General features: G+C 30.6%; 1 protein-coding gene across 1 annotated transcript; it reads left to right on the top strand.

Moving 5' to 3' along the window:
* The first annotated feature begins 353 nt into the window (after positions 1-353).
* LOC124945595 (2-alkenal reductase (NADP(+)-dependent)-like) lies at positions 354-5,827 on the top strand. The gene is made up of 6 exons (XM_047486058.1): positions 354-624; positions 698-878; positions 3,872-4,038; positions 5,087-5,169; positions 5,271-5,397; positions 5,480-5,827. Exons 1-6 carry the CDS (start codon positions 397-399, stop codon positions 5,732-5,734), a joined length of 1,041 nt encoding a protein of 346 aa, XP_047342014.1. The 5' UTR covers positions 354-396; the 3' UTR covers positions 5,735-5,827.
* Positions 5,828-13,008: the final 7,181 nt, after the last annotated feature.

Here is a 13,008-nt window from a genome sequence, read left to right as displayed (position 1 = left end):
AGAGTTTTTTAGCGAATTTATGATTTAACTTTATAAAAGAATAAATTAACCTATAAATCATAAATTAATTATATATATATGAGTCCAAAATTATTTATTAATAATTAAATAAGTCCTAATTCCATAAAAGTCAATAAATTCTAACCACTTCTTATTTGGTGAGAATCATACTTACACTCATAAATAATATTTAAGTTTTTATAAAAAAAAAAAAAAAATAATTCCTCAACATAGTTATCAACCATTGCTTTATTTCTTTATTTTTATAAGTACAAAATACTTTTTTTCTTTTAATAAAATAATTCAAATAAATACATATAATAATGCACTGGAACTTAGCACAGAGAAAGAAAAACAAAACCAAAAAAAGTCACTCGTAGAGAGAGAGAAAAAGAAATGGTGGTGGAAAGCCGAGAGTGGTTCCTATCTTCTTACGCGGCGGACGGCGTTCCTACTTCGGAGCACCTGAAACTCCGATCAGTAAAACTATCGCTTGATGAGACTTCCATCCCGGAAAACTTCGTCGGAATTCAGCTTCTTTGGATCTCCGTCGATCCTTATCTCCGATCAAGAATGACCGGCCACATGGACGGTCTCCATTTTCCTCAGTTTTCACTCGGCCAGGTGAGAGAGAAATTAACTTCAAAATTAAACTTGGGTAAATTAATTTACATTCTTGTTTTTATGTGAATGGCAGGTAATATCTGAATATGGGATAGGAAGAGTAATTGGGTCAAAAGATAGTAAATTTACAGAGGGTGATATTGTGATAAATCCATTTATGCCCTTGTCGGAGTATTCTATCGTGCCCAATACTTTCCTTAGAAAGGTTGATCCGGATAATGATATGCCCTTGCCGGAATATCTTAATGCTCTTGGTAATTATATTCCCTTCATTTTAATTTTTTGTTTAATTTAAAGTCAAACAATTCTAGGTGAAAATTGACTATTAATATTAGGCTTAGCAAATTTTATTCATTCATTTTTACTAAAAAAAAATATTAATTTGTTATTAAAAAGTTGCTTTAACTAAGAGCTTTTTTTTTTTATGTTGGGTTATTTGATATTTGTATTACTTTAAATATGTTATAATTAGGTTATTTATATTTTTAAATCTATTAATTTTTAATTTAAAAATTAAAAAAATAAAATAATAATATTTTGACTAATAAATTGTGTGATTTTGAATATATATATATATATATATATATATATATTTGATAAAATTAATTTAAAAGAATATTTTAATAAATAATGTTATTTTGTATTTAAATTTTAAATTTTATAAAATTAAAAGTAAATGTAATATTTTAGTTGAAATGATTGATAAAAAAAAGATGTAATTGAAATTTTATTTGATAAAAATTAGTAAAAGATAGTTAAACCAAATAATCAATATCAAACCAATCTTAGAAGTTAGAACTTACTTGATTTAAAATTTAAATTTAATAAAAATAATAAAAAAATTATTTTAATATTTTAGTGAATAAATTAAGTTATAATATTATTATAATAATATCATTAAGTTTTATAGAAAAAATCCAACAAAACTGAAAAGAATTAAAAAAAGAAAAAAATCAAAAGAGTTCTTTAGTAGTTAGGCATCAAGTTTTTTTTTTTGAAAACGCATCAAGTTGATTTTCAATAAGATTTGTTGATGAAAATGTATAACCGCCCTTCAACTTCTTGCATGTGATTTTCAAATCAAACACTTTATTTTTATTCATGTTAAAATTGTGATCTCAACTTGCATAATGTCAAAATGAGAATAATAACATTTTGAATATGTTCTGTACATAATTTTTTAAGTTATATTAAAAAAAAAAAAAAAACACGAAAGTTCACGTTTTGTTTGCTTCAAATAATTAAATGTTCTATTTATTTAGAGCTTTAATAATTAATGATGGTTTTGAAGAGATAATAATTAATTTTTTATAAAAAAAAATTAAATAATATTAATATATATAAATAAAATAAAATAAAATAATAATTTAAAATAAAGAATATTTTAGTAATTCAGTTAATAATTTAAATCATATAATAAATTAGAGGTAATGGAAAGTAATTTTTGATTTTGTGTAAGTTATTTTAAAAACTCATACAGAACAAACAAGGAGTTAACACATTTATTTTTTTTAAATTGAATTTTAAAGAAAAAGTATTTTCAAATAAAATTATATAACAGCTTAGATAAGGATTTGACATGAACAGAAATAAATTAATTTATTGAATTTTTTTAGTAGATTGAATTATTTATTTAATTCAAATTCAAAAATTATATTTTTTTTATTCTTTATAGAAATTACTTAATTAATTAAATAAAATATTAAAATTATTATTATATAATAATAACATTTAAATTTTTTTTTATCAAAAATATTTTATATTTCTTCAAAATGACCTATTATTATTATAACATTACCCTCAGTCACAGCTGTCCTTAATAATTTACTTCAATTATTTGATTAGAGATTTGATGTGAGAACTGGTGAGACTATATAAATCTTTAGTTAATATATATATATATATATATATATATAAAAAAAAAAAAGAAATGATTGGGATAGAGAATTTGGTAAGGAAATAAGTGAGGGAATAATGGCGGCAATATGATTGGTTGAAAAAATTAAATAATTTCTCTCTTCTCTCTTTCCTCCTCTTTTACCCTTATTCCAATCAATGAGGTGATGTCAAGTCATTTCCTCAATATTCCCTCCCTCAAATTCTCTCTCCCTATCACTCAATATATATATATATATATATATATATATATATATATATATATATATATATATATATTTTAATTACAGATCAAAATATTCACAACAACAAAAATGACTTTCGGCGACGCTTAAAAAGACTTCTGCCAACCTTTAAAAGCGTCGCTAAAAACATTACCGACACTTATTCTTAATAAATAATTAATTATATTTGAGTTGAAGTTAATTAATTAAAAAAAGTGCATAAATTAAATAAATTAAAACTAGTTGAAGTTAATTAATTAAAAGGACCAAACTAGATGATAAATTAATTTTAAATAATTAAATAAATATAATTTTGATATTTTAATAAATAAAAAGAATGATTAGATAAATGAATTGATGGTTATTTTTTAAATAATAATTTTAGAAAATCTCAAAGATCATTGTATTTGTTCGATAAAAATGGTTTAATCAAGTTATTTGAATCAAATATCAAAATAATTTTATTATTCAAAATATCATAAATATAATATAATTATATTAGAGTTGATAATTTAAACAATTCAGTGATATAAAGAATATATCAAATAATTTGTCAAATTTATTGTAGAAAAATATCTATAAATAAGTAGATAAATTATTTTCTAAATTTGATATCATGACCTCTAAACTTTAATCTTCTTTAATCTAGACTCTTTAAATTTCAACTTTTTATAGTAATTATATTTTTACAGTACTTAATAAACAAAATGTCTCATGCAAATATTACTGACATATGAGATATTCAAAGTTCTGCCATCCAGTGCAAATTCAGGATTTTTTTAAAATTATTTTTTTTAACTATACAAGTTTAAGGTTTTTGATAAAAAAAAATAAATTTATTTATGTTACTATATTTGTTTAGTTACACTTAAGAAAAATATTTCTTTGTTGGCTTTTCTCAATTGACTAAATATTTAAATATCTCGATCCTACTTTACCGGTAGCGTCACAGGTATATAAAATGGAAGATGACCCACTCATTTTTATTTTTTTTTAATTTTGATTCCCTCTTTGAACATGTGATGCCTGTGTACAATAGGATTGAATTAACGGTAATATAGTCAATTAATTAAATAAATGAAATTAAAATCCAAAAATTCTGAATAAAATTTTTAAAAAAATCATAGGAATTCCTGGCCTGACTGCGTGGGTGGGAATAGAGCTGGTAGGGGAGGCAAAGCAAGGCTTAAACGTTTTTGTTTCCGCCGCTGCCGGAGGAGTTGGAATGTTCGCAGGTCAGTTAGCTAAACTCAAAGGTTGCCGGGTCATCGGAAGCACAGGTTCGAACGAAAAGGTACTCTCTTTGTTATTCTCAAATTTGTCATTCTTTAAGGATTGTCTAAATTGCAAACTAGTTTATTTGTTTGAAAAAAAAATCACTTTAGATTATCATGTTTTTATTATGATTTATTTGTTAGCAAATATAGGTCCTTGTTATAAGTATTTGGTTAAATATATATAAAAAAAACTTGGTTAGGTAATTCAGGTTGAATGAGTTTTGCTAGTAGGATAAATATTGAATGTTTTATTCTAATTCAGAAGTTTTTTTTAATAAAACATGAGGTTAGTTGTGGACAAGATATTTAAAATTTGAAGTTAATTTTTAAAATCCAAGACTAATTACTAGTTGGTTTAGAGAAACTATTAAAATAAAAATAAAAAATTTAGTATTTTAAATTTATAATTTTAAAATTTTACGAGTTTATCAATTATTTAAATTTTAGAGTTCTATATTTTTTTTTTCCTAAAAGTAAAGTAATTTTATATTTATAAATTTAAATAAAAAATATTATTTATTCATATAAATAATTTTTTTAATGTATTTTGTAATTTATATTTTTTAGTGGCATTTATTTATTATTGTTTTAAAAATAATTTAATATTTAATATATAAATAATAATAATATATAATTAATATTTTTTTAATAATGAGTAAAATTTTGATTTTATTCCAATAATTCTAAATAAACTCCTTATTTTGACTTTTTAAATAAGGCACTATTAAACAAATAAGTCATTTTTCTTAATAAAAATATAAAATGAAATTATAACAAAATAACTTTGGTATGTCAATTGTCATAGTTATTTAGGTTGATTGACAAAATTATTTTGGTTGGAACTCTTTTAGCTCTAGTTAATTATATTTTAAATGATGATTTTAATGATTTAAATAACTTTATTGATGACAAGAAATTAATACACTGAACAATTACCTATCTTTCACGAATAAGAAAAACTCGTTCACATGAAAATAATAAGACTGATACTTTGATTTTCTGAGTTTTTGTTGGCAAAATATAGGTAATTTGTATAGAATGGAATATGATTTTACTATTATGTAGGTTAAGATGTTGAAAGAAGAGCTTGGATTCGATGATGCATTCAACTACCATGAAGAAACCGATTTTGATGCAGCTTTGAACAAGTAACAATAACTATATGGAAAACAAAATTTGAATTAGTGTGGTTTAAAATAGGATCATTAAGCAATAGTGATACTTAATATTTGTTTTAACGAGAAAATAGGTATTTTCCAAATGGCATTGACATTTACTTCGACAATGTTGGGGGGAAGATGCTAGAAGCGGTACTCAATAATGTCAATAAGGGCGCGAAAATTCCACTGTGTGGCATGATATCGGAATACAATAAGGTAACACTAAAGGAATTTATCTTGTTTAAGCTCTAAATTGAATTTGACAATAAATAAAAACATTTTATGAGATTGTTTATAGGCGTGGACAGACAGAGACGGGGTGAGGAACCTTCTAAACCTAGTCGGTAAAGAAGTGAAGATGCAAGGGTTCATTATTGGTTCGTATTTAAACCACTTGGGACAATTTGAAATGGATATGCAAGAGTACATAAAGGCTGGAAAAATAAAATCCAAAACCATGATTAATATTGGCATTGAGAGTTTCTTGGAGAGTTTTGCTTCAATTTTCTCGAGCTCTAATGTGGGAAAAGTTGTAATTCATGTGGCGGAATAGATAATATCAGAAGAAATCCCCAATAAACCATTTTTATGTGAAGACTGGATTCTTATAATATTATGTTTGGATTTTATGAAATTTTATTCTCTTGTAAAATAAGTTATGTCCCGTATCAAATTAAAATATTATTTTACGCGACATATCACCTCTATCTTTCAACTTTGAAAATTTGACACAAAACATTTTATTTAGTAGATGATGCATGGTTACTAACTATTTTTCTATGTTCAAATTATTAAGAATAAATGGTTAGATTATAAAATCATGATATGCCATAATAAACTTATAAATAGAATGAGTTCAACGATCGCATATCGCACATCGACCTGTGTCACCCAATAGAGTTCATCAATAGATGTGTTCATATCTAAATGGTTTTAAAAAAATCATATGATTCCTTTCAATCAAAATATTTCATTACAAGATCACTTGAATGGGAAACCATTTCCTTTAAAATACTCAATCCAAACCTCTAATAACCTTTTCATTGTCCAAAACATCAATCAACCAACATTCAAGATACTATATGACAAATCTCATATCTTAATCACAAAAAGAAAAGATAAAATGAGGTACAGGACATACTCACCATTAATGTGTATAATTGACATCTTCTAAGGGTTAATACACTTTAAAAATTAGGTATTAAAGTAAAAGATTGTTTCATAAACCTCATTTTTATTAGTTGAGTTCTCCCCATAAGAAAAACACCAAGAACAAATAATAATAATTATTATTATTAAAGGCAAAAATATATATATAAGAAACAATTTATACGAATTTTTTATTTTAACTATTATGCACTTTTGTAGCCACCTCCCTGGGGAAATTTGAGCAAATGACTCTAAAAATAGGGTGAAATGCGGACAATGCAGAAGATAAAAAAAACGCTGGTGACCACTTTTACTGTTTTTGGAAGAAAATGCCCTAGTTGCGTCACGCAACCTGACGCAATTTTTTATTTTTTTATTTTTCAAAAAAATTTAATTATGAATTTTTTTTGGACGAAAATGCCCCAGTTACATCACGCAACCCCAGTTGCATTACGCAATCGCGTCACGCAACCCCAGTTGCGTCACGCAACCCCAGTTGCGTCACGCAACCCCAGTTGCGTCACGCAACCCCAGTTGCGTCACGCAATCGCGTCACGCAACCCCAGTTGCGTTACGCAATCGCGTCACGCAACTCCAGTTGCGTCACGCAACCCCAGTTGCGTTACGCAATCGCGTCACGCAACCCCAGTTGCGTCACACAACCCCAGTTGCGTCACGCAATCACGAGACTAAAAAAAATAAAAAAAAATCGGTTGCGTCACGCAACTGGAGTTGCGTTACGGAAGGGTACAATTGTCAGAAAAAACAAGAGGGTCACTAACCCTAAACTCTAAATTATTCACCCGCACAATTGGTAATTCACCCTATCAGTGGGGTCATCTGTTCAAATTTCCAATTCTCCGCGGTTTTTCTCCCCTCTTGTTTGTTATTGTTTACATTTTTATTCTTTTTTTTTATTCTATACTTTATTTTTAGGTTTAAACGGTTTTATTTGAATGAAGCAAAATTTCTTAAAAAAATAAATTATTTTGCAGTTATTTTTAAATAAATTTAAATATAATTAGTTTTGTTTTTTTAATTAAGGAGAACTAATATAATCAGCTGAGGTTATTTCAAATTAAGCATTATTTATTGATTTTTTTATTCGGGTTCATTTTTGTGAGCAGGTGGCTAGCATTATCTTTCGATAATAATTTTCTTGTAAATTAGAGTGTTCTTAATAAATCAAACCAAGATATTTGATATTTTGTTTTGAGAATGCTGGGTTCCGCTACTCCTATGGAGTGCGACTAATCCCCGCGGGTTTAGTACATAGCCCGCAAACATACTTAACCAATTAACCAGGCGCAGAACTTGCCGCCTGACGGGCTCGAACCCAGGACCTCATAGAAGTCTGGGGGATATCCACCTCTTGTTGCCACTAGGCTAGAAGATATTTGATATTTTAAATAAGATTGTTACCACTAAAATTATCTGATGGAATAGTAGGTCAACACCAGGGTAATGTTGTGTGTGTCAATTGAAGCGTGAAGGCATCAGAACAGGACACCACTACGGCTGTCCGTGTCAGAGCAGAGGCGCGTAGATCGAGCCAAGCAAGCTGTAGTAAGGCAAAAGCCAAGGCGATAGAGGCAGGTATAGTATAGGCGGAGAGGGCAGGTGACGGCAGTAAGCTTTAGTGCTCCTTGAATAGGCGGGAGTCTCTGAACTTATGAAGTCTTGTTTCTGTAGTGGACCAATTCGTTAACATACCACCGAGCCATTTTTTATTAACATAATGACATCGAGCCCTTATTGCAGCCCTAACTTTGATTTTTTAGTTGATACTTGAGAAAAAGTGATAAAAGAATTCTTAAAAAAGTCTCAAATTTAATGCAACCTAGCCAAGGTTGGGAAACAAAGGGAAGCTACTATTCTATAATTGCAATTCTAAAGCATCTTCAAAGTATAGTTTATTATATGTTTGCCATAGACTGAAAAAGAAACTATCAATATGCTTCTCATGAATAACTTATTAGAAAAGACATCAGGTCTTTTTTTAGAACAAAAATAAGCTTTTAAGACCATAAAAACCAATGTCACTCCATACCTCATTCTCATTCCTTCTTGCCATTGAGAAGACCCTAGCAATCCTCTCTGTCCAAACTTGATATATTAGTGCCCCATAGAAACACTTGAAAACCTTGGATTGAAATGAATCTCCTTTAGTCTTTGTAAGAACTAATCCTTTAATCTGATCCCAAACATGAGGAAAGCTTTGCAATCTGAATTGTTAGAAAACTTCCTCCAAAACACACTGGTATATGAACATTCACTAAAGATACGAGCAATTAATTCCTCACTACTAGAACAAAGGACACAACTCATGTTAGGTAGCATCATAAACTTACTAATTCTTTCCATTGTCATGAGCTTTCCCTAAATGTGAGCCAAAGAACAATTTGATGAGGAGGTATGATTTTTTAGGACCATACACAATGAGCCCAATCAACTAATTTCTCTTTGTTTCGTATACACTACCATGCCAATCCCGTTATGAACTTGTTGTTTTTCATCATTTTCCATTCATGCAAATCAACCCAATCTTGAAATGAAATATGGTTGATTGCATCCAGAATCATCACCTCTTATGGAATAAGTTACCATTTGATGTTCTCTTCTAATCCACACATAATTAAATTATAGCTTGCTAAAGATTGTTGTTCCTTCAAACAAGGGTCATATCAGAATTGTGTACTTCTCCCATCACCCAACCAAACCTGATACATATGTCTCACATTTAGCCTCACTTTGAGTATCTTTAGTGACTACGATATTTCCTCCTTAATTCTGCACACGTCCAAACATTCTTTTCCGTTTTCAAGAATCTGGAATGGACGCATCGCACCCAAAGGGATTCCTTCTTCATTTCAATCACTCAGAACTGCTTTTACATGAGAGCGTTATTCCATTCGATGTTGCTTTTGATGCCCATACCCCCTTCTTCTTTGAGTTTGCACACGTCTTTCAATTTGACCTTCTCCCCTTTGGCCGTCCCAAATGAAGTCTCTCGGTAAACGATCCATATCTTCATTACTTTTGTAGAAATTACAATTTGTTGTGCCCAATAACCTATACTTCCCATAGAGACCTTCATAACTAGTTTAATTCGCCCAACATATGATAACCTCTTCGATTCCCATCCATTTGTGTTCTTGACTTTTTCAATTAGTGGAGTATAGTGGGAGATCTGAACCTGTCTGGAAGAGAGGGAAAAACCCAAATAACTATCTGGTAATACGTCTTCCTTAATGCTCAATATGGTGTATCCTCATCAACACCACCATATAACACCGCACTTTTTCTTCATTTGTGAACAAATAGAGTCCACATTTGTATGAGCCACAATGAATAAATCATCTGCTCCTTACAAAACCGGTGATGAATAAATAGTTTATTCTTTAGTACCTCCTTGAAGATACAATTGAAAATTTCAATGATTAATACAAATAGGTATGAGGAGAGTGGATCGCCTTTCCTAACTCCATTTTCACCTTTTAAGTATCCACCATGAATGCCATACACACTCACAAAATGGGTGGAAGACATGCATTGTATTATGATAGGAATACACTAACCGTCACCTTCATTCTTTCGGCTCAGCCATTTCTCCGCCTCGCCGCCACCATCTTATCCGGCTGATCTAATTGGACAGATTCATCTCCGCCGCATCAATTTCCACTTGCAACCGAGATCAATCGCAGGTGAGGGATCTGCTTCAAAGGCATCAACTGGTAAACCTGAATCAACTGGGTTCTGCTTCAAAGGCATCAACTGGCAACCGAGATCAATCGTAGGTGAGTTTTGTTTTCCGAGGGAGTCGAGCAGATTTAGATAATGGTTTACCTGAATATTTTCCTCAAAGGCATCAACTGGTAAACGGTAAACCTATAGTAGAATTCCACTCTAGAAACTTAGCCTCTTCCATTTTCATGTTTGAATTTTGCTTTGTTGCATCTGAAAGTTCCTGAAACAGTTTTGCTTCTTATTTGTACTAGCTTGTTCAACGTCGAAAAGAAGTTTCTATAGAATCTTCTTTCTATGCAGATTTGGATTTAGAGACGCAATCTGAGAGAGGCACTTTGGATGGTTTCGTGGAGAGTTTGGAGACAAATCTAAAAGATAATTCTAGGCCATCCGACTCTAGTCACCCTTCAAAGATCACAAAACAAGCAAGTTTGAAGACGTTGTTGGATAAAAGGAGAGTGCGTGAAACACATCAATATGTTGCTCGTTGGCTAATTGAAGCTGGTATTCCATTCAATTCTACGCAAATAGAAAGCTTTTCATTAATGACTGAAGATATTGGACAATTTGGAAGAGGATTACCTACCCCTAGTCGGTATCTATTGAGTGGATCATGTTTGACGGACGAGGTTCAGAGGATTAAGACTGCTTTGATAAAACATCAAGAGGAGTGGTCTATTACTGGTTGTTCGATTATGACAGATGCATGGACATATTGTAAGCGGAGAAGTATTATGAACTTATGTGTGCATTGTCGAGAAGGGATGTCTTTCTTATCTTCGAGAGAGGATTCTGATTCAGCACATACTGGAGATTACATATTTGAGTATGTTGATAAATGTATTGAAGATATTGGAGAAGATAAAGTAGTACAAGTTGTGACTGACAATGCTTTAAATAACATGGCAGCAAAACGTCTCCTGAAAGTCAAAAGACCTAATGTATTTTGGACTTCATGTGCCGCACATACCATGAATCTCATGCTAGAGGGGATTGGTAAGCAATCCAAGTTCAAGAAAACAATTGATAGTGCAAAGACATTAACTATTTTCATCTATGGTCACCATCAAACTCTTAGCATGATGCGTACGTATACCGACAATATTGAGATTGTACGTCCCGGCGTAACACGTTTTGCAAGTACGTATCTCACTTTGGATAGTTTGCTTTCAAAAAGGAACAATTAAGAACTATGTTTGGTTCGAATGCATTTGACTCTTTGAAACATTCTAAGAGTGTTGCCGGAAAAAAATCATATCATACGGTCTTTTCTCAATCATTTTGGAATAAGGTTACTCATGTTTTGGAAGTTTTTAAACCATTAGTAGAGGTTCTTCGCATTGTTGATGCTGATAGGCCTTCTATGCCATGGTTGTATGGGAAACTAAAAGAGGACAAAGAAGACATCAAAAGTGCATTGAATGGAGTTAAGGGGAACTATAAACCTTTGCTAGATATCATTGAGCTTAAAGGAAAAGGAAGACTTGACAATGAATTGCACGTAACGGCATATTTTCTTAATCCGTTTTACTTTGCAAAAAATAGAGCCGGCATTGGAGGAGCATTAGAGGTCATGGAAGCCATACAAAAGTGTGTGGAAATGTTTTTTCCGGGTGATGAGATTTTGCAAGGCAACGTCATCAACGGAGAGTTGCAAATATATAAGAACTTGGAAGCCAGTTTTCGACAAGTTTGCTAATTATTATGAAGAGATAAATGCAAACTCTTGGTTCTCGTTTGATCCCGGTAAGTTTTCGAATTGTTGTATCTTAGACAGTAATACAATAATAATCTAAAAAAATGCATACACCTCTTCTTATGTTTCTCTTTTAAATTTTAGTTGGATGGTGGAGTAATTATGGAGGGAGTGCTAAGAATTTGCAAAGGATGGCAATTAGGATTCTGTCATTGACTACAAGTTCGTCGGGTTGTGAGCGAAATTGGAGCTCATTCGCTATGGTATGATAGTATATTAGTATCTCACTTTGTCACTAACTAGTTAGTAGTTACGAATTAATATATGAAATTCGTTTGAACTTGCTTGCTTCTAGGTCCACACAAAGAATCGAAATCGACTTACGACCAAAAAGTTGAATGATTTGGTTTATGTCCAATTTAACTCAAAGTTATTTTATAAGAAGAAAAGGAATGACATCCTAAAAGCTAGTGATTACAACAAAGCTCAACATATGATGGTTGATGGAGTACAAGACGTTGAGTCGGATGTTGATGAGGAGATTGATCCCATTACCGGAGCGACACATATGGAGGTTGGTGACGTTGTCCAATTGAGAGAACCTTGCGAAGAAGAAGAATTTGTATCGGAACCAGAAGACATTGATGAAAATAATGATGCTGAGTGTAGATAGGATGAAGATTGATGTGTTTGTGGATGTGTTTTAGACTTTTTAGACTTTAGTTTATAACTTTATATGCTTTTGGACGATAATTTTAGTATCCAACGTGACTCTGTATGAATTTGGGTGTGTTTTTATGAATGAAATTTACTAATTTAGTATTATTCTTAAAAAATAATGAGTTTAGGATAAAAACGATTAATTCGATTAATTTTGATTAATCCCGATTAATCCAATTAATCATTAATCCGTGTGTGTCGATTAATGTCCGATTACCGATTACTGCAACCTTGGTATTATCCAATCCTCAAAAATATTAGGAAATCCAAAAACAATCAAGAACTCTTGGATAATATTCCACCTAATAGAATCAAAAGCTTTCCTAATGTCAACCTTGAGAGCGATTCTAGGGAAAATTATCTTCCTACCGTAGCTCTTATGAAGAACATGCTTAAGTATAATATTATGTGAAATGGAACGACCAAGTATAAATTTTGACTGCCCAATACTTACTAAGCTATAAATAACATCCTTAAACCAGTTTGAAATGATTTTTGAAATGAATTTGTAAATA

This window comes from Impatiens glandulifera, chromosome 7, assembly GCF_907164915.1.
Source record: "Impatiens glandulifera chromosome 7, dImpGla2.1, whole genome shotgun sequence".
In the NCBI taxonomy this organism is placed as follows: domain Eukaryota; kingdom Viridiplantae; phylum Streptophyta; class Magnoliopsida; order Ericales; family Balsaminaceae; genus Impatiens; species Impatiens glandulifera.
This window is presented reverse-complemented; position numbering and strand designations above follow the sequence as displayed.